The 21,821-nt window shown below is 37.0% G+C and overlaps 4 protein-coding genes and 1 pseudogene across 9 annotated transcripts; 3 read left to right on the top strand and 2 right to left on the bottom strand.

The window, feature by feature from the left end:
- Positions 1 to 42: 42 nt before the first annotated feature.
- Positions 43 to 1,658, top strand: LOC148294127 (large ribosomal subunit protein bL17c-like; annotated as a pseudogene). The gene is made up of 2 exons (XR_015836806.1): positions 43 to 307; positions 979 to 1,658. The product of XR_015836806.1 is annotated as a large ribosomal subunit protein bL17c-like (transcript).
- A 692-nt stretch (positions 1,659 to 2,350) lies between these two features.
- On the top strand, positions 2,351 to 4,067 carry EMB3143 (YCF54). The gene is made up of 3 exons (XM_021951135.2): positions 2,351 to 2,698; positions 2,810 to 3,042; positions 3,715 to 4,067. The coding sequence occupies exons 1-3, from the start codon at positions 2,435 to 2,437 to the stop codon at positions 3,908 to 3,910; spliced, it is 693 nt and encodes a 230-aa protein (XP_021806827.2). The 5' UTR covers positions 2,351 to 2,434; the 3' UTR covers positions 3,911 to 4,067.
- Positions 4,068 to 4,219: 152 nt separating this feature from the next.
- Positions 4,220 to 5,785, bottom strand: LOC110750772 (reticulon-like protein B2). The gene is made up of 5 exons (XM_021951134.2): positions 5,590 to 5,785; positions 5,322 to 5,502; positions 5,064 to 5,205; positions 4,895 to 4,964; positions 4,220 to 4,632 (listed from the first exon to the last, which is right to left on the bottom strand). The coding sequence occupies exons 1-5, from the start codon at positions 5,759 to 5,761 to the stop codon at positions 4,457 to 4,459; spliced, it is 741 nt and encodes a 246-aa protein (XP_021806826.2). The 5' UTR covers positions 5,762 to 5,785; the 3' UTR covers positions 4,220 to 4,456.
- A 579-nt stretch (positions 5,786 to 6,364) lies between these two features.
- Positions 6,365 to 10,199, bottom strand: LOC110750835 (cytochrome P450 714C2-like). 5 transcript variants are annotated; one of them, XM_088254300.1, is made up of 6 exons: positions 9,971 to 10,199; positions 9,323 to 9,562; positions 8,805 to 9,031; positions 8,292 to 8,539; positions 7,595 to 7,950; positions 6,365 to 7,118 (listed from the first exon to the last, which is right to left on the bottom strand). In XM_088254300.1, the coding sequence occupies exons 5-6, from the start codon at positions 7,700 to 7,702 to the stop codon at positions 6,693 to 6,695; spliced, it is 534 nt and encodes a 177-aa protein (XP_088110426.1). In that variant the 5' UTR covers positions 7,703 to 7,950; positions 8,292 to 8,539; positions 8,805 to 9,031; positions 9,323 to 9,562; positions 9,971 to 10,199; the 3' UTR covers positions 6,365 to 6,692. The 5 variants fall into 5 exon arrangements, with proteins under 5 accessions (XP_088110426.1, XP_088110427.1, XP_021806899.2 ...); XM_088254301.1 differs by having other exon boundaries at positions 9,323 to 9,553; XM_021951207.2 differs by lacking the exon at positions 9,971 to 10,199 and having other exon boundaries at positions 9,323 to 9,956.
- Positions 10,200 to 15,204: 5,005 nt separating this feature from the next.
- On the top strand, positions 15,205 to 18,358 carry LOC110750821 (cytochrome P450 714C2). The gene is made up of 5 exons (XM_021951188.2): positions 15,205 to 15,590; positions 16,239 to 16,465; positions 16,678 to 16,925; positions 17,168 to 17,522; positions 17,703 to 18,358. Exons 1-5 carry the CDS (start codon positions 15,299 to 15,301, stop codon positions 18,126 to 18,128), a joined length of 1,548 nt encoding a protein of 515 aa, XP_021806880.1. The 5' UTR covers positions 15,205 to 15,298; the 3' UTR covers positions 18,129 to 18,358.
- Positions 18,359 to 21,821: the final 3,463 nt, after the last annotated feature.

Genomic DNA, 21,821 nt, shown 5'->3' with positions numbered 1-21,821 from the left:
ATTTTCATAACGTATGGGCCTCGATAAGCATGTTCAAATCCAATGGGCTGGGCACGTGCCTCTCTCTTCTTTATACCACATAGCCAGTTTAGTCTGGTTGTGGCTCGTCTGCAATGGGATTGCAAATGCAGTTGCTTTGCTTCCTCCATAAGCACATGGAGCATGACATCTCTAATGTCTGCCCTGCCTTCCGTTGCCTCTTCTTCTTCATCTGGGTTAAGGTTAAGAGCGTCCAAAGTGGCTGTGCTGCGCTCTTTTACTGGCCTTGCTCCTCCTAAACCCCTTCTCCGCACGATTGCTTCACCAGGTAATTTCTCAACCTCCCACCCCTTCTACTCTTATTGATATGGAAAATGAGAAATGTTTATTTTGGATTGTCTTTCTGTGAAGGTTCACCAAAGTACCTTGATTTAGTTGTTCTTGCGGCTTTTGGTTTTTTTTTTATTACTTACTTTTGCTGCTTCTTCAGTCCTCTACTTTTGATCTTTTGCTCTATTAACTTGTTAGTGGTTGCAGTATGTTCTGCTGTTGATATTGATATACAAAGTTTGCTTAATTTCCTCCTTTTTGGATAAATTTTGTTAAAGAACCAATGACAAAAGCTTACACTTTATGAAATTGGCCAACAATGTGTGTCAAGTCAAGCCTATACAAAATGCAGACATAAATAGAACATTTGCCTACAGCCTAACTCTAAACCTTGCAATTAACAAATAAGTGGGGAATGGGATGGGAGGTTTCGAACCACACCTGCAACCAGAATTTTGAGCCAACATTGTATAGAAAGGCAACAATTCTTATCCACCTTTTGTCCTATTAGATTACTCATGAAATGCCCGCATCTGTATAACATTTATATGCGCTCAGTTTCAGCATTTTTTGTTCTTTCTCTTAGTTTTATGTGACGGTTTGATGGGACCTGTTTACAAGTGTTCCATTCTTTATCTTGAATTTTATTTTTCTACGTTGTTGGCACAGAATTTAGCATCTTTGAGCATTGTTTTACTACTATTGACAATGGTGGTTGAGTTTTTGCCATGAGACATGGGAGGCGAGTCCCCAAAATTGGCCCCCTGACCAATGCCGGGCACTGCTGCGAGGCCTCACAACTCAGCTTCTTAGACACGGTCGTATCAAAACTACCAGAGCCAGGGCAAGCGCAATGCGGAAGTACATTGATAAGATGATCACATTGGCAAAGGATGGAACTCTTCATAAAAGGAGGGAAGCTCTTGGATTTATCTACGAGAAGCAGATTGTGCATGCCTTGTTTGCAGAGGTTCCAGACAGATATGGGGAGAGGAATGGAGGGTATACAAGAATTGTTAGAACTCTGCCAAGGGGTTAATGCGCCTATGGCCTACATTGAGCTTGTCTAGCTTTTGGCTGCAAACAATCTCTCATGTATTGCCTTCCGTAGTGCAAATATAAGATGTCTAAAGCTTTTCATGCAAACAATCGCATAAATTGCTTTTTTGGATGCTTGCAGCTCTGTTCTATTTGTTGTGTCATCTTCAGATTTGTCTTTCCGCTCCTCCCGGCATTTTTTTGCTGTAATTGGTGCTCTGCTTGATGCATTTTCTTCCCTCTTGTGGCCACGGATACACATAATCTGCTTGTTCTTTGTGTAAGAATTTGAAGAAATAACAATGCTTAAATATGACAAAATGGATGTCCTACTTGCACCATCTCAGCCATGTGGATGGACCATGATGTTCAAATCCACAATTAGTTGGTTTTTTGAACTCAATAAACAAAGAGAAAACACATACATAACATAATTGAATCTGCACACAGGGTAACACCCTTAACACAGCAGGTAGTTTTGTCGATCATGGCTCCGGCGTGCAATTACAAACCAGTCATGAACGTTTTAGGTTGTCAAATTGTTGTTAACTGGTTGATAGATACAGGCGTAAAACCATTACTGTAAGCGGGTTGCTTGGGTTGGTTGGCAATGGAGTTTTATTAAAGGAGAAATAGGTGTGAAACTACCCTTCTCATTTTTCTTTTGGCCTGAACTAACATACACCCTTTGTCCTTTCATTCATTACTTTTCATCTTTTCTTTGTTGTTAAGATTGATCTAAGAGTCTGAAGGCATATATGTATTGTTCTTGCAATCAAAACCAAGTGACTTAAGGGAAGCAAAATACAAGAGTAAGAGACAAAGGATGCAATGAAAGAGACAATCCAACTTCAAAAGTATGATGACATTTTTTTTTTCTCTTGATGGGAAAATTTTGAAGAGTTTGAATGTGACAGCAAGGCAACATAAAGTGAAAACACATAAAAAGCCAGGGGAAAAAATATAAAGATAATATACATGTTTTTTGTATAATGAAAAGATAAATGTAGATAACACTAGATAAGGTTTTGGCTCTGTTTATTACATCGAAGGAGACACGGGGGAAGAAGAACAAGAACAAGGAGAAATGTCAGGCGTGGCAACTCTTGGTCAGGCATGCTGGGCTGCTGCCGGCGTGAAGGTGAAGAAGGCAAAGACCGCCATTTCCCAAGCCCAAATTCAAAACCAAAAACCCAAATATTTAGCTCTTCCCTTGTCAGCTAATTGCAGCTGCAACCTCTTCTCCTTCAGCCCCAAAGCCATCACCAAACCCTCCTCCTCCTCATCCGTCCGTACATCTGTCGCCGCCGTAGACTCCGACCAGCTCAGCTCCTCCGATTCCGCCGAAAAGGTTCAGTCTTTCATATAAATTCAACTTTTAATTTAATGGGTTTTGATTTCTCATCCAAGAAGGCAAGAACCTGTTTTGAATTTTGGGGTTTCATCTTTGTTCTCAATGCAGCAAAAGGCGAGCAGGTACTATTTCGTTGTTGCGAATGCCAAGTTCATGCTGGACGAGGAGGAGCATTTCCAGGAGCAATTGTGTGAGCGGCTTCGCTACTATGGAGAGCGTAACAGAGAGCAGGACTTTTGGCTTGTGATCGAGCCTAAGTTCTTGGATAAGTTTCCCAACATTACTAAGAGATTAGGAAGACCTGCTGTGGCTCTGGTTTCGACCAATGGACCTTGGATTACGTAAGCGCCCGCCACCATTTTCTACTGAGCTTTGCTTGTTTCCAGTTTGGTGTTTTGTTTGCTTGCAGCCTCTTGCACTTCATATGCACGTTCATTTAGATAGCCATTGTTGCAAGCTAAACATATTTTGTTACTTTAATTGGTGATGTAGTAGAATCACAGGCTGAACCAAATCAATTGTGCAAGTAACTTTATTATAAGAAGTTGGCTTGATCACTATCATAGAACTCATTGTTAGACGACCATTAGAATCCGAAAGCTTAATCTGTTAGAGAAACGGTATATCAAGCTGACAACGTGTTCGTGTAGAGCCCCATTCTACACGAGCGGAGGTAGACAAAGAGAAGCATAAATGAGCAAATGGGGAATAGAGATTAGAGGTTTTGAGCACAATGTTATCAAGCTAAGCCCCAATAGTTTAAGCTGTTAGAGAAATGGAGTAACAATGTCATCAAGCTAACACCTTGACTTATGATAAGTATGACTTTGTAGATGATTTAAGTATATTGTTTCATAGTTAAATATGCCAGTATAGCCCAAGAAATTACAGAATATGAAAAATCTTCATGTGGTAGAAATAGAAATATGAAAGTTGTGACTCTTACGAGGGATAATAATAATGTCCCTCTTTATGAACCACACACATCAACTGATAATGTTGTATGGCTGCAGGTTTATGAAGCTGAGACTGGACAGAGTGCTAGCAGAAAGTTTTGAAGCTGAGAGTCTAGAAGAGGCATTGGCCTCCACTCCAACCAATATTGAGTTTGAGAAACCGGAGAAATGGGTAGCACCTTATTCCAAGTACGAATCAGGGTGGTGGGGGCCCTTCTTGCCGCCAGGATCGAACGAGGAGGCCAAAGTATAAATCACTTTTTTTCCTTCTTTTTTGCCTTGCTCTTTCAATCTTATCAACATGGGTTTTGTCATCTATTACTAACTGGAGTGGAAATTGATGCATGTAGCTAATGAATAGTTTTGGGAGGTTAGCACCTCAGCTAATAAATTTTAGTAGTTGCTATGAATGCGTGTGAAAAGAGGTTCAAAATCAAGAAACTAGCTTTGTCTATGTCCATAAAAACAGATATGTAACAGTTTATATGAAGTTGTACCTGTCCAAAAAGGAGGAAGTAGCCTTGTTTAGAAATTTGCATCAGAAACCAAAATTGGAACAATACATTTTCTCTCATATAACAAGGATGATGAATGATTACTTACTCCTCAAGTAAAACTAAACAAGGCTACTAGCAAAACAGGTAGAAAGCAACATATATATTTTCCTTTCTACATCTTCATTTTACAGATTTGATCAGACAAATAAAGTAAAATTAACTGACGGAACAAAACGAGCAAGAACGACATATGAACTGTACCGACTGTATGAAGAGGAAGGGTGCAGCAGAACCTCAAATAATTATTGTTGCTTCCTATTCTTGGAAGAAATTACACTCTTTTTTAGTTTTTGGATAACTTTTTCATCCAACACTGCGTACTGCTTGTTTATTGCAATTAGTGCTTTCTCTGCAAAGGAGTCAACGCTATCCTCCAGGTTGTCATACAGCGCTGGCACTATCATCAGTATCACAAACACTGCACAACCAAGAAGAAAGATTCAGCACTCATCTCTGCTAACATAATAAGCAAACTAAAAATAAACCGTTGTTGACTTGACACTAAGTGGAAATCACCAGGGAAAAAACATAGCAAACAATATCAATTTTTGTAAAACAAAAAATTACGACAACAACGATGGAGGAGATCACCGGGGACTAAAACCAAGTGCAGCATGAGGAAACAAAGAAAGCTATCTATCCAACTTCCTAGCCAAGAAAAAGCTGGAGCTGATACCAACCAATGTAGAGGAAACTCAAGAAACTGCATAGACGTCCGACAACAGAGAGAACCCACAAAACCACCGCCACCTGCAAATGAGTTCATCATGTCAAAGTTGCAAGATTAAATCAATATTTACTATCCTTGCAGCATAAATAAAGCCTAAGTGGGGACGAAAAGGTCGGTACCGATAGGAAATCTCTTATGTCTGTCCCAAAAACTACATGCCGAAACGATCTTAATGCTTGATTATATGTAGCTGTCAAGGAAATAGCGGTCCTCATAAACAGATGTTGTGGTAAGATAGTCTCTGGAATTTCTGGTGGAGACCTGTTTCATCATATTCTATCCAGAAATCACAACACAGACGCATATGATGAAGGTACGAATTAAAAAAAAACACCAATCGAAATGCACTTTAAATAAAAGAAAAATAAGGAGCTCACACATAGATGAAGGAACCCAAATTGGACCACAAGAACAGGGCTGTCAATGAAAGCAATGAAGCATGGCATACAAACACAACCAAGTTATAACCTGTCCTCTCAAAGAGAAGCCATGTAAGTGTAGCACCCATAAAAATGTAGCCAGAGATCTGCTTGTTTCTCCAAAGTATAATGTCAGCAGCTGAAAAGAGACAAATGGGATCATAAATAAATCACACTCTTAGATTCACAGCAATCAGAAAAATTAAGAAAAACTACAATTACGTACATACACCGGCGCCGAGGACAACATGAAGAGGCTTCTGGCGGCCGAATAAGCGATTCTTACAAGTAAAAGACATGCAGTAATTATCAATGTCAGAGTCAGAAGAGTCTCCATTATCAAATTGGTTGTTGAGAAAATCAGAATCAGCAATATCCATATCCACGGGATCCAGCATTTCTATGAACGTTCTAATGTTTCTATGTATCTATAATTAATATTGCTACAAATTACAATTGCATCAATTACTCTTTTGACAACAACCTGCAATGCATGTGACCAACAAAACAGATTAAGAATTGCAACAATCCCATCAAACAACCTTCATTAACGCATTACTAGTTCATGCTTTCTTTCTCTCTCAAATCTGAATCCCAAACATAAATACGAGGAACAAGGAGGTTTTGTTCTTCTGGTTGGTGCCTGTTTAGCTTCCGTCTATAACTCCTCTTGCCTGTCGCCACGTGTCTTTTAGGAACATGCTATTTCACCTGTGTCCTATAGTTGTTTTTAGACCATATTTAGGATCTACATGCATAAATATGTCACACATTTGTTATATTTGATGTGATCTACAATGTCGTCCATCTAGCACTAATTGTGCATATTTCCATTTTTCTCCTAGGTTTGATGTTCCATGCCAGCATATTTGAGCTTAAACCTTCCTTTCAGAAAAACCATAAAAGTAGAGGTAGAAAAGAATTCGAAATCAGCAAACTATATTAATAATATTGTTTGAGATTTATACAACCTAATTCTTGCTTAACTTTGAAGACCTTAATTTGTTCAATATCAAGCACAATGTAGACACCCTGTGTTCTTTGATGAAGGCCAAATAACACATTGCAAACACATATTGGAGATGTCCAATCCAACTAATGGTTCACCTTAAATGGGAAAAAGGGAAGTACAAACTTGACATTATACAATACATTTATTATCATTACAATACGAGAACAAGCAATGTGAAAACATTCACCAATCCAAGGGGAAAACATAGGCTTAAAACATGCAGAAGTAAGAAGTTTATATACAATTAACCTCTCTCTCTCTCTCTCTCCCTCCTGTCTTGTTTCTCTTGAAAATCCTGATCCGATCCAAGGGAAAGCTCACAGCTTCCTCACTAGGAGATCAACTCCATGCTCTGGCTCCACAACCAATCTAGGAGCAGGTCCATGGTAGTACTTGGGAGAAAGTGAGAAGGAGAAGTTGGAAACTATGAGGGCTATGAGAACCTTGAGCTCAACAATGGCTAAGTTCTGCCCAAGACACACTCTTGGTCCAACCCCAAATGGCATGTACAAGTGGGGAAGCTTGCAAGCTCCTGTGATCCCATTTGCAAACCTATCTGGGTTGAATTTGTAGGCATCTAGGCCCCAGATTTCTGGATCAGTGTGCAGGGTCACTACTGTGGTCCAAACATTGACACCCTTTGGAACATTTATGTCCCCAAATTTCATGTCCTTGAAAGCCTCCCTTGACACCACAGTAACTGGTGGATATAGCCGCAGTGTTTCATGAATCACCATTGTTAGCTGCACACATTCAACAATAGTCAAGTTTTTATGGTAATTGATAACTGATATTACTTGCTACATATAAAAGTACGTCTAAATATGGAAAATATTCTCTTGTCAGATTGTTTGACTACCTAAATATATTAGTTGACTAGATGACAATACACAAATATGTCTGACAAAACAACATTACTCGCCTAAGTTTATGACATTTGATTCACAGTTTATAATATAAATCACGTAATCTTCCACATATTTGTTGTGAATTGGCTAGTCATGGGGTGTAGGGATGAAGTTCGGGAGCGAAAACAAGAAGGGAAAACGATATGCAGTATTTTGACACCCTTCTCATTTTTCTTCTTATTTTCACCGCCAAGCTTGATCCCGACCCCAAATGGCGAGTCAATTCACAATAATATGGACAATAGATAGTCAGCAATTAGTAACTCTTCAAACCTATATCTTAAATTCTTCAATGGTGTACAAATCTATACCTGTTTCATCTTGCGAACCATTTCGTTATCAGGAATCCGGCCTTGGCAAATCTGAAGGGCCTCTAATCTGACACGTTCTTGCCATTCTTGATTTGAAGCCAACAGCATGAGGCACCAAGTGGCTGAAACTGCTGTGGTTTCATAGCCGGCCAAGTAAATGTTCTTGCAATTATCAAACAATGAAGCGGTCTGTTGCTTCTGGGCTGAGGTCAGTGTTTCGAGCACCCTCAAGAATCATTTGCAAGAGGTCTTTCTCATATCCTGCTGCCTGTCTTTCCTTCACTACTTGCAGGATCAAAGTGCTAGCCTCCTTTGCTAATGCCCAAGCTTCCCTGTTGCTCTTTGTGGGGAGGTGTCTGCGACAGTATAATATTGCTATTAATTAGGACTGTGGGGAATTACATTATTTATATAGCAAATGTTCCATATCTCTCACACTTATATAGATAAGACTACCTGTACAAGTGGAAAAGGAAAAAAAACGCCTTTTCCCGTTGCATACACCTTCTATATGTATCTCATCACAGGATAAGAGATACTAGAGAGAGTATATGCAACCGTTTGATGTAACTTTTCATGGTGGAGATGTGATCCGCCAGAATACACATGAATGTGATACAAATAGTTTTGGGTAGTGATTTCAACACTCTTAGTTTAGCTTATTGCACTCATATCAAATTTTGATTACATATGGTACCTCATTCCAGGAACTCCAGTCAAAAAGATTTTCTTGGACATAGCCTCCTGGAGATTTCTTAGTTTCTGAAATATCTCTATCCCTTTGGAATAGTTGCTTCCAAAACAAGCTCTTGAGATAACATTGCCAGAGAAACTTCTCATGTGATTGTCAATTTTTATTTCAGCAACTCCTCCCTCTGCTTCAATTCTATTGCTCCATGAATTTATCAGAGTAGTTGTTGACTCTGTAATTAAGTTGATCATTCCCTGCAGGATTTACCGTATATAGTTGCAATCACAACAATTTTTGGTGTGCCATTTGCTATGAATTCTATAGTAATAAACAAATCAAATCTTTTCTATACATGACGTTCATTATTTATTAAAGAACGAATTGTCGATATTGATTTGTATCAGTATTAAAACGTGATTATAGTGGCAAGCAAACTTATCAGTATTACCAATATGTTGTTGATACTTATTGTATAACAATATGAATCCAAAATCCGTGTTTCATTCGATATATACATACCTTAACTTTCTCCATGTATAGTTCAGGAGCAATGACTTTGCGCTGGTAGGCCCATGAGGCACCATTTGAGGTCAAAATACCTTGACCAAGCAAAGGGCCACGCTCTTTATATTGATGAGTAGGTTTCCCCAAGTCCAAGGGCGTGCATGTTGTAATCTCCCTCACTACGTATGGTTGGTTCGCGTATAATATTTGTGTGTTACCAAGTGCAAACACAAACACTTCACCTGCAAGTAACTTATTTATTTAGTAGAAGTAAATTATAAGACTCACTGAAAATAATAGCAATTCATCAATTTCATTAATGAAAAAGCAATACAAGAACATAGTCTCACAAAGAGCTCTTGCAAATATTAAAAAATACAAATAATAAAACAACTATTGCAAGGCATTGCACTGATATAAATGGACAACATATAACATATATATAAGGTGTGTATACGTAATATTAAAACGAACATTAATAACAATATATGTGATGAGGAAGCAAATGTATAAATATTGGTATATGCATATACCATATTGCTTCCTCCACTTCTCAAAAAATGGAAAGAGGAGAGCAGCACAATTGTGAGTGGTGGGAGCTTCACCCCCCCTGGAAACATTGCTGGAGCCTCGAGCCTTCTTTATCTCCATAATGTTTCCCAGAAGAAGAGCAGGCGGGGGTCCGCTAATGCCTTGCTTGGTTAGCAGGGACCTCAGCTTCTTTGGGTTCGCCACAAGCCCATTGTACAAGCGCACCAACAATCCTATAAACCCTAGCAGAACAAGGTACATCAACATTTTCACATCAACTTGAAGAAGCCCCATAAATAAATAAATAAATTGTTTGTATCATATATGACCCTCCGCTCACACTGTGACACATGGAATGGTAAGCTCTCCTAATCGCCTAGCCAATCGATGACTCCGAGTCAGGCATACAATCGGTACGGGTTGACAATTCTGCGGAACAAACCTCGAAGGCCCCGCCATAAATATCCAAAGACTCGTGTCAACCTCGGAGGACCCTCCCACGAGTCCCACATTGAAATTAAGTACTAAGAGCATACTAAATGCCCTATATAAATAGGCCCCTTTACTACAACACAAGGGGTAAGACTTTTCAGCTTGACTTTTATACTAAACACATTGTCAGTAGCTAAAGCTCTTAGAAAGAAACTTACTTTGGCATCGAAGGGTCTTAGGTTGGTCCCACACCGGTGCCATAGACCTCACGAGCCTCGACTTCCTTTGATTCAGGATCGGCATCCCAGGACGGGAAGAACCTGCATCGAACACTCAATCAATTATTGATCATCCACATCACCTGTAAGTTGCACCTAACTCTATCTGTTCAGTTTTAGTGCCAACATAAATAAACCCCAATACTTCAGTCCCTCTGAGGAACTTTTGTTTTTGTTGTTGATGATTTTCAAACTTTGTAGAATTGCCATATAAATAGTGGAGAGAAGATGGGTCATTTAATTTGGCAGCATAATTTCTTCATGGTCAGTGCCAATTCGTCAAAGTGAAAGCGTAGAGTTTGCGGCCTTGCTTTGCAGGTTGAGTATTGGTTCACTCAGGGCCAGCCAACCGCATGAATACACGCATGTATGTTCAAACTTGAGAGTTTGTCGTCGCACGGAAATCTTTTTCTCACTCTGGTTTGGTCCACTAACATGAAGACTCTATATTAAGAATTCATGTTTGTTGGTTAGGTTTGGTGAGATTGGGACCCTCCAACATTAAATTTACTATTTCTACACCCTGCAAGTCAATACCTCATTAATATTTAATAGTCTGCTAATTTTTCTATTTTTAAGTGATAAAACGAAAATTAAGAATTATCACGACTAAGTGAAACGTGGAACATAAATATACGATGAAGAAAAGTTGAGGTTATACTTTAAAATTAATTGGCAATGGGAGGGTGACCCAACTCCTTAATTATAAGTCCTCGCAAAATTTCAAACTTCAATATGAGAAGTTTCTTCATGTCTTCATAGTTCATATGTTTACTTACTGTATATGTACAGTGGGATCGACTTATATAGTTAGACCTCAACTCTATTAGCTACAAATGTGAAACCAAAATGTGGTATGCCTATCATTACTCAAATTAATCTATTTGAATTCCGACTTTTGTGGGTCGTGAAAGAAAATTCATGTAAATGCATCCTTTCCTCTAGCAATAATATGAGCTGACCAACAAAAATCAAAGTTGTGATCAAATTTCAATTTGTAACAAAGCTGACCAACAATTATTGGCGTTTGTCTTGCTTGTTGCAGCAATGCAGCGTGTTTTTCACATTTGATGGAGAAATTCTAATATAGGAGGAATATGGGATCCTGTATGATCTTATGTCCTTGTAATGTATTTATTGAGCTTCATTATTAAAAAAAAAAAAATTAGCTTAAGAGCATTTTTCCCGCTGATATATATTGACTAAAAAAGAGAGCTGAAAATAGAATGAAATGGGCAAGAGAAAGCATGGGATGAGTGGTCTGTTGTTTCTCTAGTTCTCAAATGGCGGTGAGAAGTCAAATATGGGTATTTTTATGTCTTGCTTGTTGGGTTAAATCTCCACCACACGAGCCATCTAACAGACCAAAATAGAAATCCGTATTGAATCCGCATCATTCTAATTCGCAATAGAGAAAGGCCCCCTACTATATTTAGTTACCGAAACAACTCTAAATTTTTTGAATCTCAACTAACATCACAATGTTTTATTTCTTTATATTTTAGACTTCATTTGCATATAAATTTTCACTTCAAACAAATCATCATACATTAGTTTCTCTTTTATTAAAAAAGAAAAAAGAAAAAAAGAAAAAGAGAAACTGAACTTGAAGCAATGCAGTATTTCCAAGTCAATATAATATATAACTACATTTGAGTCAATATAAGCAGGATATAATCGTAACAAAATAATAAAATATATACTTGTTCTAACCTCTTTCGACGCTTAGGAAGAAAAAACACAAACCTTTTAATTTTTTTTTTATTGTTCGCATATTGAACCTCGTACAATAGATGAAAGACATAAGGCCATCTCCATTGACCATGACGTAGTCCACATGCAAGGAGGGCCTGCGGTTGTTGTGTTGCAGATAATGTCGCGCACTGGTGTTGCAGTGCTTCTATTTTTTTAATTCCGAAAAACACTCAAATCAGCAATTCATATTAAATTCAAGTTATTTTAACGGTAAAAAAAAACTCAATTGTTAAAATTTAAATTCAATAATCAAAATAATATTTTAAATTAATCCAAATCATACCAATCGCAAAACTCACTTCAAACTCTATATATACCCACCTATTTCTTAAATAAAATTATATTTGTGGAATTTCAATTTTTTCAAGTCAAATTATTCAAAAAAATAAATTATGAAGTTATTTAAAAATATAAAATGAAGAAAAATTTAAATAATCCTATAATCCTTTATATAATCCTATAAAAATTTAATAATCACTGTGTAACGTCTAAAATGATTATAAACCTTTCATAATCCAAACTATAAAAATTATCCACAAAAGGTTTATAATCTATATATATAAAGCAAAAGGCAGAGAATGGTGAAACATTCAAAATACCAGAAAATGCTCTTGGTTAATGCAAACATTAAGAATTGAGATTATTAATTAAATGAGGATAATATGGTAAATTCACACTTATCCATATAAAAAAATTAAAATCAATAGAAAAATCAGATAATGAATCCTATTTTTATGGAACACAACTACCCATTATCTTTTTTAATTCTAAAATAAATTTAAATTTTTTTAAAAAAAAGCCTCTCGCAGGCGCGGAAGCGCGTGCGGAAAGGCTAGTCATTTAATAATCACTGAGTAAAACTAATATGAAGTTATTTTTTTGGAAACATACTACGTACTTTTCTCAACCTAGTTTTGGTTAGACTTAGGCCATCTCCAACTCTAGAGGACTCAAACCCAAAATTTCACCCTCTAAAATACACTATTCATGTATTTTTAGGAATCAAACTGTTTTTTCCTCCAACCTTGTGGACTCATAATTTGAGTCTGCAACTTTATTAAATTGTTAAAGAATAATATAATTCTATTTTGTTTTCGTGGTTAATTTTTGTTATAGTTAATTTTTGCATATTACTCCGTGATTTATTTTTTTGAACATTTTGACATAAATTTTTTGAAATTTCACAAACATAATTTTATTAACAAATTGATGGGTATTTATAGAGTTTAGGATATGTTTTGAGGTTGCATCCAATTTAGAATAATATATTTACTTATTTTTACCTTTGAATTTAAATTTTAGTTGTTGGATTATTTTTTTTCCAGTTGATCCAGCCAAAATTTAATATCAACCGTTGATTTCTAGCTTTTATGTTTGAAAAAAAATTATTGAAAGAAGCCCATTTGAAATGCAGTCATTGAAGTGCAACTTTTAAGTTGCTTAGGCTTTGACATGCGGCCAGCAACTTGGGGTAGTGTGCAACACCCCATCATTTGCTTCAAATGAGGCCCCACATGTATTTGGTGGGGGGCAATTTGGGTTGACTGAAAAATGGGGCGGAAATTGGCCCCATATTCCAGTCCAGGCAAAATTTTTGTGGGGCACCATTTGCGGCAAACAAGAAAAAACAAAGAATTTATCTTACAAATACTTACATTTCTATCCATTTCCTTTTTTTTATTTATTAAAATTTTCTGTTAACTTTTCTTAATTTCAGTTATTATCAAAACTTTAATGTAGGATAAGGGTAGAATAGAAAAGAGAAGGAACATAAAAGAACAATATTGATTAAAAAGTATTAAAAAACGAAAGGGAGTGTAAATAGAGAAAAATGGAGTGGGAAAATCACCTCCCTTTTTTAAAGCATATGAGTTTACTAACTTGATGACCTCTTCCTGTATCTGTCTTGACTAATCTAAGATATTTATCAATGGGCACACTTGTCAATACATATTTCAAAGTTGTCTGCGTTAGGCATTTCAAGACCACTGACTCAGAGGAATTGCAAGCAATTTTCCGAATACTGGTGAGAGTATGATTGCTATGGCAATCCCTTGACTTCCTTCCTATCCCCTTTTGAGAACCTCATGTTGTTGAAATTTTAGCAGTCCGATTTGTTATGTAAAATAATGAAGCTTTATTGTAGTGCGGGGTTTGCCAATCTTGACCATCAACCCCAAATGATGAGAGTACGAATAATGGTTAAGCACAGTTATTTTTTTGTACTCGTGGTTCTAGGTTCGATTCCTCATTTCTTAATATCGCTTGTATAAAAAATAAAAAAATAGAGTTAGAAAATATGGCAAACAATAATTAATATTGCTACAGTTCTACTTCTCACATGGAACCATGGACATGCAAAACATTCTATATTACTAGCTAGTTTCTTCCTATACAAATTTTAATAAGATTTTTATTTAATGAATTAATAATCTCGTACTTGAGGGAAATGGCATGAAAAAAAAAACGCAAAATGTAATTGAGGGAATAATATCTTAAGGAAATAATAATAAATAAAAAATAGAATTGCTCACATAGTCATCATTTAAAATGAAATTAAGGAGTTTTCCCCCTTCTTCATATTAAAAAAAAAAATGAAATTAAGGAAGCCATCCTATGAAATTTCTTGACTATTAAGGAGGTTATGTTGACTTGTTGATAGTCTTCATTTTACAACTGACCAAATTAAAGCTAAGCAGTAAGCAAACGATTTCCGCGTAATTTCATTAACTAAACAGCAATTCACACATCACTTTTTTTTGGAGTTACATTGGAGGAAAGAATACCCCACTCAGGATGCCTGAGTGCCTTAGGGGAGGGGGATCCACCACCACCGTGGTGGGACAACTCTCAAGTTCTTATGCCTATCTCTATCAGCTAGCACAGCCAAACTTAATGGACCAAATTAAATCACCCATCTTTTTATACAAAGATGTGTTAATTCTAAAAAGAAAATAAATTTCAATTACAATTAGAACTATATAAACGAGTAAGTAATCAAAATCCTAACTAAATAAGGACTCGCCGACATATGATTCTTAAGCTCTCTCTCTAATTCTCAAGAATTCAAAGAAAATGAAAATTATAACTTCCTCGTATACTCAAACAGTGGAATAATACATCTTTTTACCATCTGATCTTTATTGTACATTTTCATATGGACTCTTGGATTTTGGTGAATACATGAGAAAATGATGCAGAGAGTGAGAAATTAAATGAGTTTGAGGAGTCCCTGCAGACTCTGGTTGATAGAAAAATAAAAAGGAGGTAGAAATGATCAAGATAGAGAAAAGTCAGATAAATAATTAAAATGGAAAAAAATTAGAATTTGTAGTACCCAAACTTTTACTTTTCAACGAAGGAGCTAGACGGAAACTTTGACTAAATATCTCTATATAAATATCCGTAAGAGTCTGCAAAATTTGAAAGTCATCAACAACAGAAACTGAACTCTCTCACTCTCAGAGGGTTTGAAGCATCGGGGGTTTTTTCTTTTTTCCTTCTTCCTTTCTAATGGAGCTTCTTCAAGTTGATGCGAAAATGTTGATGTCCCTTGTTCTGCTAGGGTTTATAGGATTGTTGGTGCGCTTGTACAATGGGCTTGTGTCGAAGCCGAAGAAGCTGAGGTCCCTGCTAACCAAGCAAGGCATTAGCGGACCCCCGGCTACTATTCTTCTGGGAAACATTATGGAGATAAAGAATTCTCGAGGCTCCAGCAATGTTTTCAAGGAGGGTGAAGCTCCCACCACGCATAATTGTGCTGCTCTGCTCTTTCCATTTTTTGAGAAGTGGAGGAAGCAATATGGTATTATTACTGTTCGTTTTAATATTAAGTATACATGTTGTTCATCTATATCATATATTTAGGGTAACGACCAGTGACCACAAACCCAGTCGAACCACCAGAACCACCACAGACCGTCGTCAAACCCAGTCACTCGAACCAACCACCACCTAATTGAACCACCACTAATTCAAACCCAGTGGAACCACAACCCAGTTGAACCCAAATTGAACCACCACTGTCAAACCCAATTGAACCTTCCGGAAAATCATCCACCACCGACCATGGCTCAGTGGAACCAGATGGAGATTTGTGACTTCGAAGGGGATCTGTGACTACAAAGGGGAATAAGAGAGAGATCAGGGGGGAGAGAGAAAATGAGAGGGAACCAGAGAAAGTTTGGGAGGGGGAGAGAGAGAAGGAGATAGAAGGAGAGGGATATCAATATGGAGCAGAGAATAAAGCATATAGAAACAGAGAGTGAGTTCGGGAGGGAGAGAGAAAAACAGAGAGTGGGTTGTTGGGGAGACTAACAGAGTGGAGGTAGCGTTGGGCCATAGAAAATTCGTAATAAAAAAATGACTGAAAATCCTTATAAAAAAAAAGCTATTATTTTCAGTGAATCTTAATTTATTTATTGTTTGTACTAAATAATTGGTTTATCTGCAGGTGAAGTGTTTGTGTTTGCACTTGGCAACACACAAATATTATATGCGAACCAACCAGACGCAGTGAGGGAGATTACAACATGCACGTCTTTAGACTTGGGGAAGCCTACTTATCAATATAAAGAGCGCGGCCCTTTGCTTGGTCAAGGTATTTTGACCTCAAATGGCGCCTCATGGGCCCACCAACGCAAAGTCATTGCTCCTGAACTATACATGGAGAAAGTTAAGGTATGTATTTTGTATCGATATTGTGGATAGTATGTTTTAATATTGACATATTATGGATAATGATATTCACATCTTGATATCATATCGACAATCCATTCTTGAATAAACAACGGATGTCATGTTTAGAGAAGATTTGATTTGTATATTACTATATAATTCATAGCAAATGGTGCCAAGAATTGTTGTGATTGCAACTATGGTAAATCTTGCAGGGAATGATCAACTTAATTACAGAGTCAACAACTACTCTGATAAATTCATGGAACAGTAGGATTGAGGCAGAGGGAGGAGTTGCCGACATAAAAATTGACAGCTACATAAGAAGTTTCTCTGGCGATGTAATCTCAAGAGCTTGTTTTGGAAGCAACTACTCCAAAGGGGAAGAGATATTTCAGAAACTAAGAAATCTCCAGGAGGCTATGTCCAAGAAAATCTTTTTGACTGGAGTTCCTGGAATGAGGTACCTTATACTCACAATTGGGGCTTAAGGTTTTCTTACATAAATTCATGACCAAACAACTAAAATTGGAGAAAATTATAGGGTAGAGACTTTGGCACTCTAATAGAGAAAGTGTATGCAATGCAAACAACTAATTTTTTTCTTTCTCATTTTCCACTTGAAAGTGAAATATATGGTCAATAAATGTGTTACATATAGCTCCCTACAATCTTATAGTTAATTGCTATAATATATTGTTGCAGACACCTTCCCACGAAGAGCAACAGGGAAGCTTGGGCATTAGAAAAGGAGGCTAGCACTTTGATCCTGCAAGTAGTGAAGGAAAGACAAGCAGCAGGATATGAGAAAGACCTCTTGCAAATGATTCTTGAGGGTGCTCGAAACACTGATCTCAGCCCAGAAGCAACAGACCGCTTCATTGTTGACAATTGCAAGAACATTTACTTGGCCGGCTATGAAACCACAGCGGTTTCAGCCACTTGGTGCCTCATGTTGTTGGCTTCAAATAAAAAATGGCAAGAACGTGTCAGGGCAGAGGTCCTTCAAATTTGCCAAGGCCAAATTCCTGATAACGAAATGGTTCGCAAGATGAAACAGGTATACATTTTTACACCATTGAATATTTTTCCTGATTAATTTACAATCTAACAACATGATATATTTAGTTTGCCAAACAGTCTAACAAGAGAGTATTTTACATGTTGAGACGTACTTTCATACATAGAAGATATCAGTTAATTAACATAAAAAATTGACTATTGTTGAATATGTGTGCAGCTAACAATGGTGATTCAAGAATCACTGCGGCTATATCCACCGGTTACTGTGGTGTCAAGGGAGGCTTTCAAGGACATGAAATTTGGGGACATAAGTGTTCCAAAGGGTTTCAATGTTTGGACCACAGTAGTGACACTGCACACTGATCCAGAAATATGGGGCCCAGATGCCTACGAATTCAACCCAGATAGGTTTGCAAATGGGATCACAGGTGCTTGCAAGCTTCCCCACTTGTACATGCCGTTTGGGGTTGGACCAAGAGTGTGTCTTGGACAGAACTTGGCCATGGTTGAGCTCAAGGTTCTCCTAGCCCTCATAGTCTCCAACTTCTCCTTCTCACTTTCTCCCAAGTACAAATATGGACCGGCGCTTAGATTGGTTGTGGAGCCAGAGCATGGAGTTGATCTCCTAGTGACGAAGCTGTGAGCTGTTTTATTAGATTGGATCTTTTTTAACTATAAACTTTCTTGTGACAAAACAGAGTAAGGGTTAGCTTCCTGGCTGTCTGTAGTTTACAAGTTTGTTCACTTGTTTAAGCCTATAGCATATAAAGTTGCTTGTTCTAATAATGCATCTTTAATATTTCATCATTTTCACTCCTTGTATGGTTTATTGAAGTGAATGATATCACCAATTAGTTCTTGATTTGTTTGGTAGTTTTTGTTTTTTCCAAATGTCTGAATATGTTTCAAATTTTTTTTTTTGGTCGAATATATGTTTCAAGTTCGAATATTGATAAATGGATAAAATAATAATATTATTAAATTCATACTTCTTTAGATTTTTCGCGTCAGTTTACAACATCATTGGACATGTGCATATGTGTTTGCAACCGGGTTAGTAATTTTAATATTTATACACGTACGTTTGTATTTTTGAAAAATATTTTCATTTTCTGTACACTTCTCAAGTTAAGGAAAATTATATGTTTTTTTAAGTCAACATATCATTTGCATATTATACACGTGCGTACATATTTTTACGAATAACACACATTATTTTTCTGAATATTTTGCAATAATATTATTAGCATATTTTATCCATATTTTTTCTTATTATTGAAAAACTGACTACAAATAAACAATTTTAATATTAAAAAATTTATATTTTATATAAAAGCTGATTTTTCACCATCTATTGTTAAGAAATTTATCGAATTAAGATGGTGATTATTTTTTTTAATTATACCATTCCCTTTTTTTACGACCTATTTGCTTTCAAATTACAAGCCCAAACCTCTTTCATTATTTCATATATATATATATATAAAGCAAAAGACAGAGAATGGTAAAACATTCAAAGTATTAGAAAATGTTCTTAGTTAATTCAAACATTAAGAATTGAAATTATTAATTAATATGGTAAATTCACACTTTTTTCATATTAAAATTAAAAGAAAAATCAGATAATGAATTTTATTTTTATTAAACACAACTACCCATTATCCTTTTTAATTGTAAAATAAAATAATATTTTTTTTAATTATAAAAAAGAACAAAATCGTAAAAAGTTAAAAGTTAAATCCAAGGGTAGAGAGAGAGAGCAGTCAAAGTAATCGAACATAAACTTTGGCGCGACGCTAGCTTCTTCTTCATCCCCTCCAAATTCAACTGAGTCTCCCGTCCGCCATATTCTTTTCTGAAACTTTAGTTCAGAAAAGCTTTAGATATAAACAAAAATGGTGAACAACTCTTTGCTGACAGGTTTAATATTCAGAGACATGGGCTTATTACCCGTGAAAATGGAGAAGAGAGAGACGAAAGAGACGAACATGGAGAAGTGACTTTGAAGGAGGAAAAAAAAAGGGCATGAAACGTGCGAAAGTGTAGGAGGGCTACTGGGATCCGAGCTACCATGAAAGTCCTTGTGAGTTTCTTCTCTGATAATTGCTTGCAAAATTGTCAACTGTGCTTACGACTTGCAGTTGACCTAGAGATTCCTGGTACTAATTAAATTTTCAACATTATATATTCAGTGTCCAATGAATTTCAGGAATTTTTTTTATTATTTATGACATTGACTGGGGGGACAAAAACCCCAAAAAGAAAGAATTTCTGGACTATAAACATCAATCATTTATGGGTTTATTTGAGTATTTTAATATCAACGTGTTACTTGTGTATTGATTTTAAATTCTCGTTCTTTATCTGAAGTTCCCACTTCCAGAATTGGGTTTATATTGAAAAGCCCCAATTATGGATGAAAATTTTAGGTATAACCCACGCGTTTGAATTGATGAATCCCGGTCCAATTTGCATATATTTATTACTTATTTTTTATGACTATTTTGACCTTGAAGGTAAACAATGGAAACAAATTAAAAGTCCTTTATTTAAAGCATTCACTCTTAAATTTTGAATTTGAATTTTAAACATTTATGTCTAAAAAAATCATAACTCATTCATATAAACCAAATAAAAAAAGGCTTAATTTTTTATATACACCCCAAAAGTGTATTTGTGTCACATCCCGGGATCGACTCCGTCATAGCACGATATTGTTCGCTTTGAGCCCCCCTCTCTGCCTCACGGTTTTGTTTCTGGGAGCTCACGATCAACTTCCTAGTGGGTCACCAATCATGGGATTGCTCTAGCCCCAAACTCACGTAACCGTCGACACACTCGCACCACACGGCAAAGTGGCTCTGATACCAAATTGTCACATCCCGGGACCGGCTCCGCCATAGCATGATATTGTCCGCTTTGGGCCCCTCTCTCTGCCCTCACGGTTTTGTTTCTGGGAGCTCACGAGCAACTTCCCAGTGGGTCACCCATCCTGGGATTGCTCTAGCCCCCAACTCGCTTAACTTCGGAGTTCCCATGACTCCGAAGCCAGTGAGCTCCCAAAAGGCCTCGTGCTAGATGGAGGTGGGCATGTACATATAAGGCACATCACCCCCTCTCCGTTGGTCGATATGGGATCTTACAATTTGAGTCTCATTTTACCCCATCAAACTCATTTTGTCTCACTTTACCCAATTTTTAACAAAAATATTAATTCACAAATGAAAATTCAATTTTAGAACTTAAAATCCATTAAAAATAATTGTAAAGAAAATTAAGTTTCTATAAATAATATATATATATAAAAAAGAAGATTTTTAAATTTAAAATTTAAAAAAAAAAAAATCCCTACCCCTGCCCCTCCCCTCCCCTCCCCCCATCCGTCTCTTCCTCTATCTCCCCCTCTACCCCCTTCCTCATCCTCTCTCTCTCTCTCTCTCTTTGTTACCCGCGACCCAAACCTCAGCCCCCCATCCCTTACCCACTTTCTGCCCCTCTCTTTCTCTCTCTCTCTCTCTCTCTCTCTCTCTCTCTCTGATCTCTTCCCTCTGAAAATGGTCCCTCTGTTGGATTGCGGGTAAGGCTCAGGTGTTGGGGAGAAAAATAAATAAATAAAGGGACTATTTGCATATGGAAGAGATAACAGGGAGAGGGGTAGAGAGCAGGTAGGGGAGGGGGGCTGAGGTTTCCCTCTGAAAATGGTCCCTCTGTTGGATTGTGGGTAAGGCTCGAGTGTTGGGGAGAAAAAAAAAATAAAGGGACCATTTGCAGATGGAAAAGATAACAGGGAGAGGGGTAGAGAGCATGTAGGGGAGGGGGGCTGAGGTTTGGGTCGCAGGTAACATAAAGAAAGGAAGAAAAAGAGAGAGAAAGAAGAGGAGGACAGGGTAGATGGGGACATGGAGGTGGAGGGACAAAGGTAGGGATGTTTTTTTTTTTTTTAATAAAAAAAAAATCTTTTTTTTCTAAAATTGAATTTTTAACTTTAATAGAGGTTCGGCGTTATGCCTACATCCTCTCCGGTGATCCTTGAGAAATTCACTAGTAAGAAAGAACTCATTTGGTTACAATGAGGAACCTCATTTGCTCTCTCACAAACCCTAGCACTCTTTTCTCTCACCCTTGGCTCAAACCCAATTTGATGCCCTTGTTTTCTTATGTTATAGTCGTTATGAAACTCTTAGAGAAAATCCAAGTACTAAATCGTTTATTTATAGATTATAGGACTTTAATACACTTGTATTAGGAGTGGGAGTGTTAAACCTTAGTCAAACTAGACTAAAACTTGCTTAAAACTCGTAGAAAGCCCAAAACACGCCGAGCTCAAGAAGACGCC

The sequence above is a fragment of the Prunus avium genome, chromosome 6, assembly GCF_965620075.1.
Source record: "Prunus avium chromosome 6, drPruAviu1.hap1.1, whole genome shotgun sequence".
Lineage (NCBI taxonomy): Eukaryota > Viridiplantae > Streptophyta > Magnoliopsida > Rosales > Rosaceae > Prunus > Prunus avium.
The sequence above is the reverse complement of the archived record's forward strand: the minus strand, read 5'-3'. Positions and strand labels throughout refer to the sequence as shown.